This window comes from Moschus berezovskii, chromosome 12 (assembly GCF_049115385.1).
Source record: "Moschus berezovskii isolate FMDL1 chromosome 12, NW_MosBer_1.0, whole genome shotgun sequence".
NCBI lineage: Eukaryota > Metazoa > Chordata > Mammalia > Artiodactyla > Moschidae > Moschus > Moschus berezovskii.
Window position 1 is genome coordinate 30098711 of NC_142471.1, and position 14700 is coordinate 30113410.

Sequence of the window (14700 nt, forward strand, 5' to 3'; positions counted from 1 at the left end):
AGCTAACTGAAAGCTGATGACCCCCACCTCTGGTAATTAGAAGTCTACCTGTCATATGGCATCACCACCTTTAAGAAGGCCTGCTTGTCCCTTCTCTAAACTAAATTTAAGATGCTCTAGCAAAAGTAATTACCAGGTAGTCCATCTGGGCTGCTTGTTGAAGGTATTCCTCTGCTTTAGCAAAGTCCTTCTTGAGGAGGTGTGTCTGGGCCAGCACCAAATAATACTCACAGCTGGGGCCTCCATGAGGGCACAGTAGCTCATGGGCAAGCACTCTGTGTACATACTGCAAGGAAAAACCAGACGATAAGAAACATGTAAATGACTGCACTGTGTCAGTTCCACAGCTCTCATGGTAGAAGATCATGTCTCTGATAATAAATAATAAGGAGCATATTATAGAATGAGATGATTATCAATTTAAAGGTTAGAGGTGAGTTATGAACATTCAGCATATCATGGTTCCATTAAGAGCTATTCATGTAGCAATATTTCCAAGTTAATTATCTGTAGTACTATACAATCCTGGTCTTGCTGGTCATACTAGATGAGTTTTAGCCTGCTGTGTAGCATACATAGGCATTTCATCAACCACCAAATTAACATATAAGGTAAATTTTCAGGCACTTGTGTTTACAAGGGAACTCAGAATGAGGCAAAACTTCCCTTTCTAAAATTCTAGACTTGGGATTTTAGAAACATAAATGTCTGTTTCTGACATACTCTCAAACATTTGTTATACTCACCGGTCATACTTTGGGCTATTCTTTGTCTTTAATATGATTTAAGGCCTGCAAATTTGACAAACTCATATGTACTTGCTAAGTAGAGGGGAAACCCTTCTCCCTCTGTTCTCATCCCAGCCTATAACACAGAAACTTCCAACATTAATACTTGCTTAGAAAAATATAGGCGAAGGCTCTGCAGCTCTTTCCTCTACCTGCATTCAGGCTCTTGGATAAGGAGGGGAAAGTGATTCATTTAATTAGGGAGACAGAGAGCCTGTTTCTCTACTGTGAATGGTTAGTATGTTAAAGGCTCCTGTTTTATGTGGTCCACTCTCATTGAGTTCGTAATTCTTGCCCTTCCTTGAGTTTGCCCACCCTCAAGTGGGGCATGCACTCTACAGATTGAGGGCCAACTCTCTTGGCTCCTGCATCTTGCTCTCTCTTACTGCTTACTTCATGGGTATGTTTCTCATTGCCTGTGCGGTAGGTAGACCTTGCAGGATGCTCTTCTTCTCTGGGAGGAGACTGTAACTCTCCAGCTGTTCCACCTGTGACTGCATGGCTAAGTCATATCTGGGACCAATCACATATCCAGCCCAATTTTACCAATAAAAAATTAATATTTTTATCCCCCAATAGCACTGTGTAATAGTTTCAATTGGTTCAGAATCTGGAAGGAAAGAAGGGTGTGCTTAGGCTCCTGTGAACCCCTAACACTCACATAATACGAGTTCCCATATTAAAGTAACATCAGGCTACACAACTCAGAGTCTGACCTTGCTTTGCTGATATTCTATAGGAAGCAGACTGGCAGTGAGGTCTGCTAATGCTTTCTGCAGAGAGTAGTTCACGTTTGGATGTTTATACCATTAGGCCTACAGTGTGCTCTTAGAAACATGTTTGTTTTCTGCATCATACACATTTAAACTTGCAAAGACACCACTATAATAGAATAAGTAGTTCATTAAAATCTTTCTGTCTACTTGCCCTATTCCAAATATTCTTACCTGCACAGCATTGACCTTCATCAAGAAGCGTATGGTCTCCATGAAAATGGTGGTAGGAGTTTGGGAAACGCTATAAGGGGTGGAATGCAGACAAGTTGATGACTCTTGAGATTTTAAGGCTTCTGAAAATATGATATTAAAATAATAGACAATTAGATATAAAGAAAAAATTCAGAAGCTCAGACACAAAGAAGGGAGAGTATACTACTCAATTATGACAGAAAGTATAATCTTGAAAGCAACAGATTATTCTACAACAATGGCCCCCAAAGAGATCTCATAGGTTCTCAAGGTTAGTCTACTGGTGGTTCCAAATAGAAGTCGAATGAAATGAAAGTTGTTTGTTTTTTTTTTAATTCAGATCTTCTTGCGATTTCCCTGGCAGTCCAGTGGCTGGGACTCCACCCTTTCACTGCAGGAAGCACAAGTTCAATCCCTTGTCAGGGAACTAAGATCCCACATGTTGGACAGCATGCACCCATCCCCTCCCCAGCCAAAAAAAGTATTCAGATCTTCCTGAATGTGAAACAGATCTGTAGATACTTTGAACCTTTAGATATTCCAAACATGAAAATTCATTGTTAGAAAGTCGTAGATCAGTTGGCTATTTCTCTGAGCTAAAAGTGAAAGAGTTGCACTACTGAGACTGGATTTCAGAGACTACCCTCATATGAAAGGATTTAGACATAACAGATAAACCAATCAACTTCAAAAAAGACTGCCATTTTGGTCATCATAAGAGTCTTTATCATTGCCTAGTTTGTTTATGCCCTTCTTTCAAGCAGAAATCTTTATTCTAGTTACCTTTTTTTGATGCTGTCTCCTTGATAAATATGTTGGATGCTTTTTGGCTGATAGCTGGATCCTGAGATTGTACAGACAAAATGGGTTCATGTGAACCAGACTGCAGTTGAGAGGATTCATCAAGAAATTCATCTAGAATGGATAATGGAGCTCCTAGTCCTAAAAAGATTATATTTTAATGAGGAAAAAACCTTCCTAAATTGTATTAATATTTAAATGTTTATTACAGGAAAAAATTTGAACGAGGCTTGAAACTTCTAATCCAATTCTGAAAATATAAAGAAATACTATGTTGTAAAAAAGAACAATAGGAAATTAACATGTGATATAGTATTATTAATTAAAGTAAGATTTTGTTCAAATTTCACAAAATCTTATGCTAGTGTCCATTATTTGTTTTCATACTTCATTCAAGACTCTACATTGTATTTAATAGAATTGAGCAGCTTCAGTGTACAACAAATTTTGGTAAATTCTCTTTTCATTTTTATTCTATTACAAATATTTTTGACATTTAACTTTCAAAAAATGAGATTTTAAAGTATATTTGATATTAATTTTTCATTTTTATATTAATTTCTCATTCAAACACTTTCTTCTCTGCAACCACCCTCTGTGTTTAGTCTTCTAATTTTGTTGAGGCTCTCAATAGCTAAGTCAAATATCTTTCTTGATAAACGTCATATTGCACTTGAAAATATGTGGGTTATTTTCAAATATATTTTGATATTGATCTCTAACAACACCACGTGAAAAGAGAACAGACTGCATGATTTCAGTATATTTAGACCATGAAATTTTTGCACCTGGTCTTATACCCCTGGATATGTTCCAATGTCTTCATAGTTTATGGGAATTTGAATAGAATTTGTATCCGATTATTATACGAAAATTGTGTAAATCTTAATTATGTCGAATTGGTTTATAGTGCTTTTCAGGTCTAATATATCCTATTTCTCTGTATATTCATTCTGTTAATTTTTGAGAGCTTGATATTGAAACTCCAACTAAAACTCTTAATTTAATTTACCTACTTTAAAAAATAATTGTAATATATAATGAACTACATGTAACTCTGTTCCGCATTATCAAGTCTCCTATAAATGTGTTATCATATTTTCATAATTTAAAAAATGAAAGACAAACACAGTGAAAAATTTTATTATACAATTTCCAAAGCATACATATCCCCTAAATATTTCATGGAAAGAAATATTGTTTTGCACAGACTTTTATATTTCTGATTAATTTAAAGAGTACACACTGACAGCACAGCTCCCGTCACTATGACTCCCTAGTCCAAACCTGCTATAAGCCCAAGTCCTGATAATGTCAAATACCTATTGCAAGAGCTATATGCTAAACCTAGAATCTCAAGAATCCAAAGGAGAATATTAATATAGTTTTAGAAAATATTAAAACTCCTTAAGGACAAGAATTCTATTTTATCTCATTATTCAAAAATCATCACCATCATCATCATCATCATCATATAAAGTAGCTCTATTTGAACATGACTGTATTTGAACATAAGGACTGTAATGCATAGTTTTATTTATTTTTCACAACACTATGAGATATGTTTATTATGTTCCATTAAACAAAATGAACCACAGAAAAGTTAATTTGCTGAAGCTCTTAAACATACCATGCTGCCTCTCACAAAAATACATGTTTTAGGAATAAAAATAAAAACCAATCCCAGTTAGGAAATGATCAATGCCAACGGGCTCTGACTCAGAAGAGGTCACTCTCAGCTAGAGAAAAAGATATGGCTTTGAAAAATGGTTAAAGTTGGATAGGTAAAGAGGTAGGGGCTAAAGCTTGGGAGTAGCAAGCTATTAATGGGTAATGAGGATTGCAGAGCAAAAATTAAGGAAAGGGAGGTTAGGGGCTAGACTGTATTGATATTTGAATGCTAGGAATTTTCTTCTATAAGAAAAAGAAGAGGTTACAATGAAGAGTTTCAGCAGAAAAATTAGAGGATTAAAGTGGTATTTTATGAAGATTACTCTAGCAGTACTATGCAGCAAGGAGAAAAAAATGTTGATGAAGTCCATAAAGGCTGTTATAACACTCTGGATGTTGGTAATGGATAGTAGTGGAAATATAAAGGGATGGTGTACACCAAGGTTGTATATTGTCACCCTGGATTATTTAACTTATATGCAGAGTACATCATGAGAAACACTGGGCTGGAAGAAGCACAAGCTGGAATCAAGATTGCCGGGAGAAATATCAATAACCTCAGATATGCAGATGACACCACCCTTATGGCAGAAAGTGAAGAGGAACTAAAGAGCCTCTTGATGAAAGTGAAAGAGGAGAGTGAAAAAATTGGCTTGAAGCTCAACATTCAGAAAACGAAGATCATGGCATCTGGTCCCATAACTTCATGGGAAATAGATGGGGAAACAGTGTCAGACTTTATTTTTTTGGGCTCCAAAATCACTGCGAATGCTGATTGCAGCCATGAAATTAAAAGACGCTTACTCCTTGGAAGGAAAGTTATGACCAACCTAGATAGCATATTAAAAAGCAGAGACATTACTTTGCCAACAAACGTCCGTCTAGTCAAGGCTATGGTTTTTCCCGTGGTCATGTATGGATGTGAGAGTTGGACTGTGAAGAAGGCTGATCGCTGAAGAATTGATGCTTTTGAACTGTGGTGTTGGAGAAGACTGTTGAGAGTCCCTTGGACTGCAAGGAGATCCAACCAGTCCATTCTAAAGGAGATCAGTCCTGGGTGTTCATTGGAAGGGCTGATGCTAAAGCTGAAACTCCAATACTTTGGCCACCTCATGCAAAGAGTTGACTCATTGGAAAAGACTCTGATGCTGGGAGAGACTGGGGGCAGGAGGAGAAGGGGACGACAGAGAATGAGATGGCTGGATGGCATTACCGACTCGATGGACATGAGTTTGGGTGAACTCCGTGAGTTGGTGAGGGACAGGGAGGCCTGGTGTGCTGCAATTCATGGGGTTGCAAAGAATTGGACACGACTGAGCGACTGAACTGAACTGAACTGAAGGAGCATTTCGAAAGAGAAACAACTGGTCTGGGAAATCAACTTGATATAAGGATACGGGGAAGGTCAAGTAAGCAAGCAAGAAGCAGCAGGACTGACTCTGAGATCATGAGCTTGAGTGCCTAATATAATAATGCAGTCAGTTTGAGATATGAGGAGATGAGTTAACTGGTGGAAAAATCCACGGCTGGACTCTGGAGGGCGTCAGCATTAAAGACAGACATTTGAGAATTATGAGAAGTGAAATAGAAACTGTGAGGGTAGGTGAGCTCTTAGAAAGTAAGACAGTATTACTGGGAAATGATTACACCTAATGTGTGTAACAAGAAAGCAAAGTGAAGTGAAGTGAAGTCGCTAAGTCATGTCCGACTCTTTTCGACCCCATGGACTGTAGCCTACCAGGCTCCTCCATCCATGGGATTTTCCATGCAAGAGTACTGGGGTGGGTTGCTATTTCCTTCTCCAGGGGATATTCCCAACCCAGGGATTGAACCCGGGTCTCCCGTGTTGTAGGCAGAACAGGAAAGAGAAGGAAACCCAAACTATTGGAGATGGAGGTAATCCGATATGCATTTCAGGAAAAAGAGACTGGTTAAATAAGCAGACTGATCATCAAGACATGATGATCTTAATGAAAAAAAAGAAACTGGAGGTGGCCAAAATAGCAGAATAGGAAGACCCTGAACTCACCGCCTCCCTTGGATGCACCAAATTTACAACGACTTATAGAACAGCTATCTATGAAAATGACAGAGATTAGAAGAAAATGTGTTCCACACTAAAGACTTAAAAAAGGAACTACAATGAGATAGTAGGAGGGATGGGGACATGGTATAGTCAGGATCCATATTCTCAGCTTGGTGACCCACAAACAAGAGGAATATCACCATCATAGAGGTCCTCCCCAAGGAGCAAGGGGTTTGAGCCCTATATCAGGCTCCTCAACCAAGGGATTCTGCATTAGGAAGACAAGCCCCCAGAACATCTGGCTTTGAAAACCAGTGGGGCTTAGGATAAGGAGAGCCAAAGGACTATAGAAAATAGATACTCCACTCAAAGGGCGTACACAAAATCTCACATGCTCCAAGTCTCAGTGCAGAGGCATTAATTTGAAAGGAGCCCAGGTCAGACCCTCTTGCTGATCTTGGAGAACCTTCTGGAGTGGTAGAAGCTAACTGGTACTCCCTCTAGGGATGCAGACACTGGTGAAACAGCCATTTTTGAAGCATTCTACCATAATAACATTGGTACTGGCAAATGCCATTTTAGAATCTTCCCTTTGGCCTATTACCACTGGGACTCGACCCCACTCACCAGTGGGTTGGCACAAGCCATGAGCTCCCCTGGAGCTCATGAACAGCTGTTTGGGGACACAGACTTGCCCACCAGTGGATTGGCACCAGCCTTGAGTCCCTCAGGGATGAACAACCAACCACACAGGAAGATACTGTGCCATCCAGTGGGCACAGCCTCACGGACAATTGGGCCAGGGGCCAGTCCTGCTCACCAGCATGCCCATAAAGTTCACCCTGTCACAAGAGAAGAGGGATACTTCTAGAGTGTATACCTCTGGTGACCAGAGAAGAGTGCCCTGCTGGACCCCATTGGACATCTCCTATATAAGGCACTTCTTCAAGACTGGGAAATGTAGCCAACTGACCTATCTAACACACAGAAATAAACAGAGAATTGGGAAAAATGAAGAGATAGATGAATAGGTTATCAATTTAAAAACCAGACATAACCTTAGAAACTTAAACTGCTCTAAAAAATAAAGTCTGTATAAAATAATACATTAATATGAAAAAACATGTCCTTCTAACGAATTTTTTAAACCTAGATGAAACTGACGAACTCTAAAAAGTATAAAATGCAAAAAAGTAGAAAATGCCTTGAATAACACTAATAAATATAGAATACAAATACATTAAAGACTAAAAGCAAAATAACAAAAGGTACCTAATAATCTGGATTATAAAACTAGACAAAAAAAATTATAGGCTTTCATTTATAAACACAGATGCAAAGATCCAAAATAAAGAGTTAGCTATTCAAATTAAAAGGTATATTAAAAATTAATACATTATGATCAAGCAGTATTTATTCAATTATTGTGAGGATTGTTCACTATAAAAGAAATCTATCAATGTTGTTCACTATACTAACAGATAAAAGGAGAAAATTATTTTTTTTCAATTGATGCAGAAAAAGAATCTGATAAAGATCAACACTTACTAATGAAAAAAACTCTTTGGAAATTAAGAACAGAAGAGACTTTTCTTAATTCTGTAAAGGTTTTATTTTTTTTAGGAAAAATCTTAAACCATATTTTAGATTTAATAGACAAACTTTAAACTCATTCCCCTTAGGGAAAGAAGACAAGGCTGAACGCTACAACTAATATACAACATATTACTGTCAATAATAAAAAGAGGTGAGCAGTATTAGAATTGGGAAGAAAAGGTAACACTGTCATTATTGGCAGATGATATAATAATCATATTCTGGAAAAAACAATAGAAGTAATAACCTACTTGAATCAATAAGAGTCAAATTACGGGTTTCCCTGGTGGCTCAGTGGTGGAGTATCCTCCTGCCAGTGCAGAAGACACAGGTTCGATCTCTGGTCCAGGAGGATCCCACATGCCAAGGAGCAACTCAGCCTGTGCACAACTACTGAGCCTGTGTTCTAGAGCCCAAGTGGGACAACTACTGAAGCCTGCATGCCCTAGAGCCTGTGCTCTGCAATAAAAGAAGCTACTGTAACAAGAACTCTGCACTCCTCAACTAGAGAGTGGCCCTCACTCTCTGCAACTAGAGAAAAGCCTGCATAGAAACAAAGACCCAGCACAGTTGAAAATAAACAAATAAATAAACTAAGCTCCTCTATTTTTAAAAAATGAGTCAAATTAGATTATCATATACAAGTCAAATCTAAAAACAAGTGTATACACTAAAATCTAAAATGTAGAAAATCAATAGCATACATTAAAAAATACCAGCAATAACCAATTTAGAAAACATAATTAAAATAAGATACTATTATGATAGCAATGGAATCAATAAAACAACTATGAATTACTTAAACAGGGCCTCACTGGGAAAAAAATGTTAAAAACTTTAATAAAGAACCCAGAAGATGACCTGAGTAAATGGAAAGATTCTCCACACACTTGGATAGAAGGGTTAATAATATGCAGATGTCTACTGGGGTCTCCTGTTGGCTCAGACAGTAAATAATCCACCTGCAATGCTTGAGACCTGGGTTTGATTACTGGGTTGGGAAGATCCCCTGCAGGAGGGCATGGCAGCCCCTCTCTAGTATTCTTGCCTGGAGAATTCCCAGATTTTCCAAGCAAGAACCTAGCAGGCTACAGTCCATGGGGTAGCAAAGAGTTGGACATGACTGAGCGACCAAGCACAGAAGCACAGATGTCTATTACCCCTAAATTAATTTATAAATTCAATACAGTCAAAATAAAATGTCCAACTGGATTTTTAACGTACTTGATAAACTCACTATAAAATTCATATAGGTGAACAGGTAAATCAGGTATACAAAAGGCAAGTAAATGGGAAAACCTCATATGCCAGAAACCAAGGCATAGTATAACACCACAGCAATAAAGAGTGTGATGTTGTTTTAAGATCAGACAAATGAGAACATTGAGCTGAGAGACACATACACCTTAAACCAAATGATAAAAGATGACTGTTTAACAGATGGTTTTGAGAAAATTCTCTCTCTACATGGAGAAAAATGAAACTAGTTCCCACCTAGCATCACACTCAAAGATGGAATCTGGAGAGATTAAACATGTAAATGTAAAACTAATATTATTAAGTTAATCAAAGAAAATGTGACTTGAGGTAGGAAGAACTATTTAAACAAAACTCTAAAGGCACAAAACCACAAAGCACTTGCAGAGCTGAACAACACAATCAACTAATTAAACTCACTTTACAGAATACTCCAACAACAGTAGAATATACACTCTTTTCAAGTGTACATGGATTAAGTCAGATTAAACATTAGACCATAAAACAAGTCAAAATAAATTTAAAAGGATTCAAATCATGTAAAGTACATTTTCTAACCACTATTAAATTAGAAATAAGAAACAAATATATCTGGAAAAATTCTCAAATATTAGAAAATAAAAAACATATGGCTAGATAACCCAGATACTCAACTTCGAAGTTGAGCAGTCCCAGCTATTCAACTTCTAAGTATTTATCCATCTCATCCTCTTTCTCCTCCTGCCCTCAATCTTTCCTAGTATCAAGGGGCGACAGAGGATGAGATGGTTGGATGGCATCACTGACTCAATGGACATGAGTCTGAGCAAATTCTGGGATATGGTGAAGTAAAAGGAAACCTGGCATGTTCCATTCCATGGGGTTGCAAAGAGTCAGACACAACTTTGTGACTAAAAATTAATAACAAGCATTTATCCAAAAGAATGAAAATCAATGTCTATACAAAAACTTGTACACAATATCCACAGCAACTTTAACAGTCCCAAACTAGAAACAGCCCAAAGGCTAGAAGCAGGGCAAAGGCTAATAGAGTTCTGCCAAGAGAACGCACTGGTCATAGCAAACACCCTCTTCCAACAACACAAGAGAAGACTCTACACATGGACATCACCAGATGGTCAATACTGAAATCAGATTGATTATATTCTTTGCAGCCAAAGATAGAGAAGCTCTATACAGGCAGCAAAAACAAGGCTGGGAGCTGACTGTGGCTCAGATCATGAATTACTTATTGCCAAATTCAGACTTAAATTGGAGAAAGTAGGGAAAACCACGAGACCATTCAGGTATGACCTAAATCAAATCCCTTATGACTATACAGTGGAAGTGAGAAATAGATTTAAGAGACTAGATCTGATAGACAGAGTGCCTGATGAACTATGGACACTGTACAGGAGACAGGGATCAAGCCCATCCAAAGAAATGCAAAACAGCAAAATAGCTGTCTGAGGAGGCCTTACAAATAGCTGAGGACAGAAGAGAAGCCAAAAGCAAAGAAGAAAAGGAAAGATACACCCATTTGAATGCAGAGTTACAAAGAATAGCAAGGAGAAATATGAAAGCCTTCCTCAGTGATCAATGCAAAGAAAGAGAGGAAAACAATAGAATGGGAAAGACTAGAGGAAGACTTCAAGAAAATTAGAGATACCAAGGGAATATTTCATGCAAAAATGGGCTCAATAAAGGACAGAAATGGTATGGACCTAACAGAAACAGAAGATATTAAGAAGAGGTGGCAAGAATACACAGAAGAACTGTACAAAAAGATCTTCACGACCAAGATAATCACGATGGTGTGATCACTCACCTAGAGCCAGACATCCTGGAATGTGAAGTCAAGTGGGGCTCCGCTTCAGTTCAGTTCATTTCAGTTCAGTCACTCAGTTGTGCCTGACTCTTTGTGACCCCATGAATCACAGCACACCAGGCCTCCCTGTCAATCACCAACTCCCGGGGTTCACTCAAACTCATGTCCATTGAGTTGGTGATACCATCCAGCCATCTCATTCTCTATTGTCCACTTCTCCTCCTGCCCCCAATCCCTCCCAGCATCAGAGTCTTTTCCAGTGAAGCATCATTACGAACAAAGCTAGTGGAGGTGATGGAATTCCAGTTGGGCTATTTCCAATCTTAAAAGATGATGCTGTGAAAGTGCTGCCCTCAATATGTCAGCAAATTTAGAAAACTCAGTAGTGGCCACAGGACTGGAAAAGGTCAGTTTTCATTCCAATCACAAAGAAAGGCAATGCCAAAGAATGCTCAAACTACTGCACAATTTCACTCATCTCACATTCTAGCAAAGTAATGCTCAAAATTCTCCAAGCCAGGCTTCAGCAATACATGAACCATGAACTTCCAGTTGTTCAAGCTGGTTTTAGAAAAGGCAGAGGAACCAGAAATGAAATTGCCAACATCTGCTGGATCATAGAAAAAGCAAGAGAGTTCCAGAAAAACATCTATTTCTGCTTTATCAACTATGCCAAAGCCTTTGACTGTGTGGATCACAATAAACTGTGGAAAATTCTGAAAGAGATGGGAATACCAGACCACCTGACCTGCCTCTTGAGAAACCTGTATGTAGGTCAGGAAGCAACAGTTAGAACTGGACATGGAATGATAGACTGGCTCCAAATAGGAAAAGGAGTACATCAAGGCTGTATATTGTCACCCTGTTTATTTAACTTATATGCAGAGTACATCATGAGAAACACTGGGCTGGAAGAAGCACAAGCTGGAATCAAGATTGCCGGGAGAAATATCAATAACCTCAGATATGCAGATGACACCACCCTTAAGGCAGAAAGTAAAGAAGAACAAAAGAGCCTCTTGATGAATGTGAAAGAGGAGAGTGAAAAAGTTGGCTTAAAGCTCAACATTCAGAAAACTAAGATCATGGCACCCGGTCCCATCACTTCATGGCAAATAGATGGGGAAACAGTGGCAGACTTTATTTCTTTGGGCTCCAAAATCACTGCAGATGCTGATTGCAGCCATGAAATAAAAAGATGCTTACTCCTTGGACGAAAAGCTGTGGCCAACCTAAACAGCATGTTAAAAAGCAGAGACATTACTTTGCCAACAAAGGTCCTTCTAGTCAAGGCTATGGTTTTTCCAGCAGTCAAGTATGGATGTGAGAGTTGGACTATAAGAAAGCTGAGCGCCAAAGAATTGATGCTTTTGAACTGTGGTGTTAGAGAAGACTCTTGAGAGTCCCTTGGACTGCAAGGGGATCCAACCAGTCCATCCTAAGGGAGATCAGTCCTGGGTGTTCATTGGAAGGACTAATGCTAAAGCTGCAACTCCAATACTTTGGGCACCTGATGCAAAGAGCTGACTCATTTGAACGACCCCGATCCTGGGAAAGATTGAAGGCAGGAAGAGAAGGGGTCGACAGAGGATGAGACAGTTGGATGGCATCACCGACTCAATGGACATGATATTGAGTAAACTCCAGGAGTTGGTGATGGACAGGGAGGCCTGGTGTGACACGGTCCATGAGGTCACAAAGAGTCAGACATTACTGAGTGATTTAGCTGACTAACTGAAGTGGAAAAAGTCAGACAAAAAAGAGTATACACTGTGCAATTCTACTGAATTCTAAAATTGGGACTTCCCCAGTGGTTAAGAATCTGCCTGCCAATGCAGAGGACACAGGTTGGATCCCTGGTCTGGGAAGATCCCACATGTGGCGAAGCAAATGGGCCTGTAAGCCACAAGTACTAAGCCCATATCCCTAGAGCCCTTGCTCTGCAACAAGAGAGGCCACCACAAAGAGAAGCCCACATACCACATAAAGCATAGTTGTCCCCACTCGCTGTATCTAGAGAAATCCTGCACACATTAATGAAGACCCAGGGGAGAAGGAAATGGCAACCCACTCCAGTACTCTTGCCTAGAAAATCCCATGGACGGAGGAGCCTGGTAGGCTGCAGTCCATGGGGTTGCTAGGAGTCGGACATGACTGAGCGACTTCACTTTCACGCACTGGAGAAGGAAATGGCAACCCACTCCAGTGTTCTTGCCTGGAGAATCCCAGGGACGGGGAAGCCTGGTGGGCTGCCGTCTATGAGGTTGCACAGAGTTGGACACAACTGAAGTGACTTAGCAGCAACAGTAGCAGCAGGGCAGCCATAAATAAATAAGCAAAATTCTAAAATATGCAAACTCATCTATAGCAATAGAAAGTTGATTGGTGGTTATATGGAAACAGAGACAAGAGAAAGAGATTACAGTCTATAGCCATACCACCCTGAATGCACCAATCTCGTCTGATCAGGGTTGGGCCTGGTGAGTACTTCGATGGGAGAAAAATTACAAATGGGCACAAAGAAAGTTTTGGAGTTTTCAGATATGTTCATTATATTGACTATGGTGATGTTTCCATGGATGTGTTCATATGTCAAAACTTATCAAATTGTACATGTTAAATATGTGCAGTTTATGAAATATCCATTATACCCTAAACTATTGAAAATATATGTACATAAAATAATAATTTTGTGTTAATAAGTGTAATAACTTATAAACAAAATAACACATGCAAGAAACACATAAAAACACACAACTTTAACACATTAGAATTATTTCCTGAAGTGGAGGAAAGGAGAATGTCAATGAAGAACAGGAAAAAAAACATGTATAAATAAATTTAAAAATTTTACAATCACAAGACTGAGACTTTAGATCCTGGGGAAGAGAGTGAGGGGGAAAAGAATAAAACTGACTCTGCTAAAATGATACCCTTTTTAGGGATATATAGAGATGCTAAATTCTCAAAAAATTTTAAGTCTCAAAAAATTGACAAGCAACCACAGTAGAAATTTCTGACTTTCAGTCACATGAATGAGGAAATGTTTAGAAGGACTGTTGCCTGGTAGCCCTGGAACAACTCAAAACTCCACTTTCTCATTCATTTAACAACTATTTACTGAGTACCTACTATGTGCCTGGTCCTACTCATGAGGCCAATAATTTTTCCAATAGCCACACACCATCTCCCTGGTCCTACCTGTTGGGGCTTCCACTTTGAGGGCTGCTGTAGAAGAACCACTGGTAATTCCCCACGGACCTAAGCTGGACTCTGCTTTCCCTCCTTCTTCAACATACTCTACAGTACCAGTGCTCTTCTGCTTCGTGACTTGTGCCTGAAGAACTCGTGCCTGAAGCTGTTTGAAGGCTTCATGAAATGCCATTTCCATTCGAATATCATTATTTTGAATTTCATAGTACAAGCCTGAAAAAAAAAAGACGTTGAAACAAATGTGACTAATTTCCCACTATCAAATACTGAAGAATGACATTTCATTTAAATTTCCCATACTTCTACCAAAGTTTAAGAATTACATGATGAGCCATGAAAGAATGGAAAGAGAAAGGAAAAATCTTCTTATGAAAGAAGATACATTCGTATCACAGGAAAATGTCAAACCAAGTAAAGTCCAGGCTACAACGCTGGTTGGTTCCAAGCAAGTAGCATCTTCAAAGAAAACTTCTGCCTGCTCATAGTTCTCCATCAGGACAGCCAGGACACCACATAGCAACAAGCTGGAAGAGACCACCAACGTGATTGACAACATGGCCCCATGTCGCAGGA

The 14700-nt window shown here is 39.0% G+C and overlaps 1 protein-coding gene across 7 annotated transcripts in view; it reads right to left on the bottom strand.

Annotated features, from left to right (window-relative positions):
* The window catches only part of CFAP70 (cilia and flagella associated protein 70), a 96614-nt gene that overhangs the window by 22321 nt on the left and 59593 nt on the right, over positions 1 to 14700 (bottom strand). For all 7 annotated transcript variants that reach the window (XM_088841995.1, XM_088841994.1, XM_088841996.1 and 4 more), the window contains 5 exons: positions 14536 to 14651; positions 14116 to 14340; positions 2540 to 2698; positions 1736 to 1857; positions 134 to 286 (listed from right to left, as the gene is read on the bottom strand). In XM_088841995.1, the coding sequence (XP_088698121.1) occupies positions 134 to 286; positions 1736 to 1857; positions 2540 to 2698; positions 14116 to 14340; positions 14536 to 14651 (775 nt within the window). The remainder of the gene's footprint in view (positions 1 to 133; positions 287 to 1735; positions 1858 to 2539; positions 2699 to 14115; positions 14341 to 14535; positions 14652 to 14700) is intronic.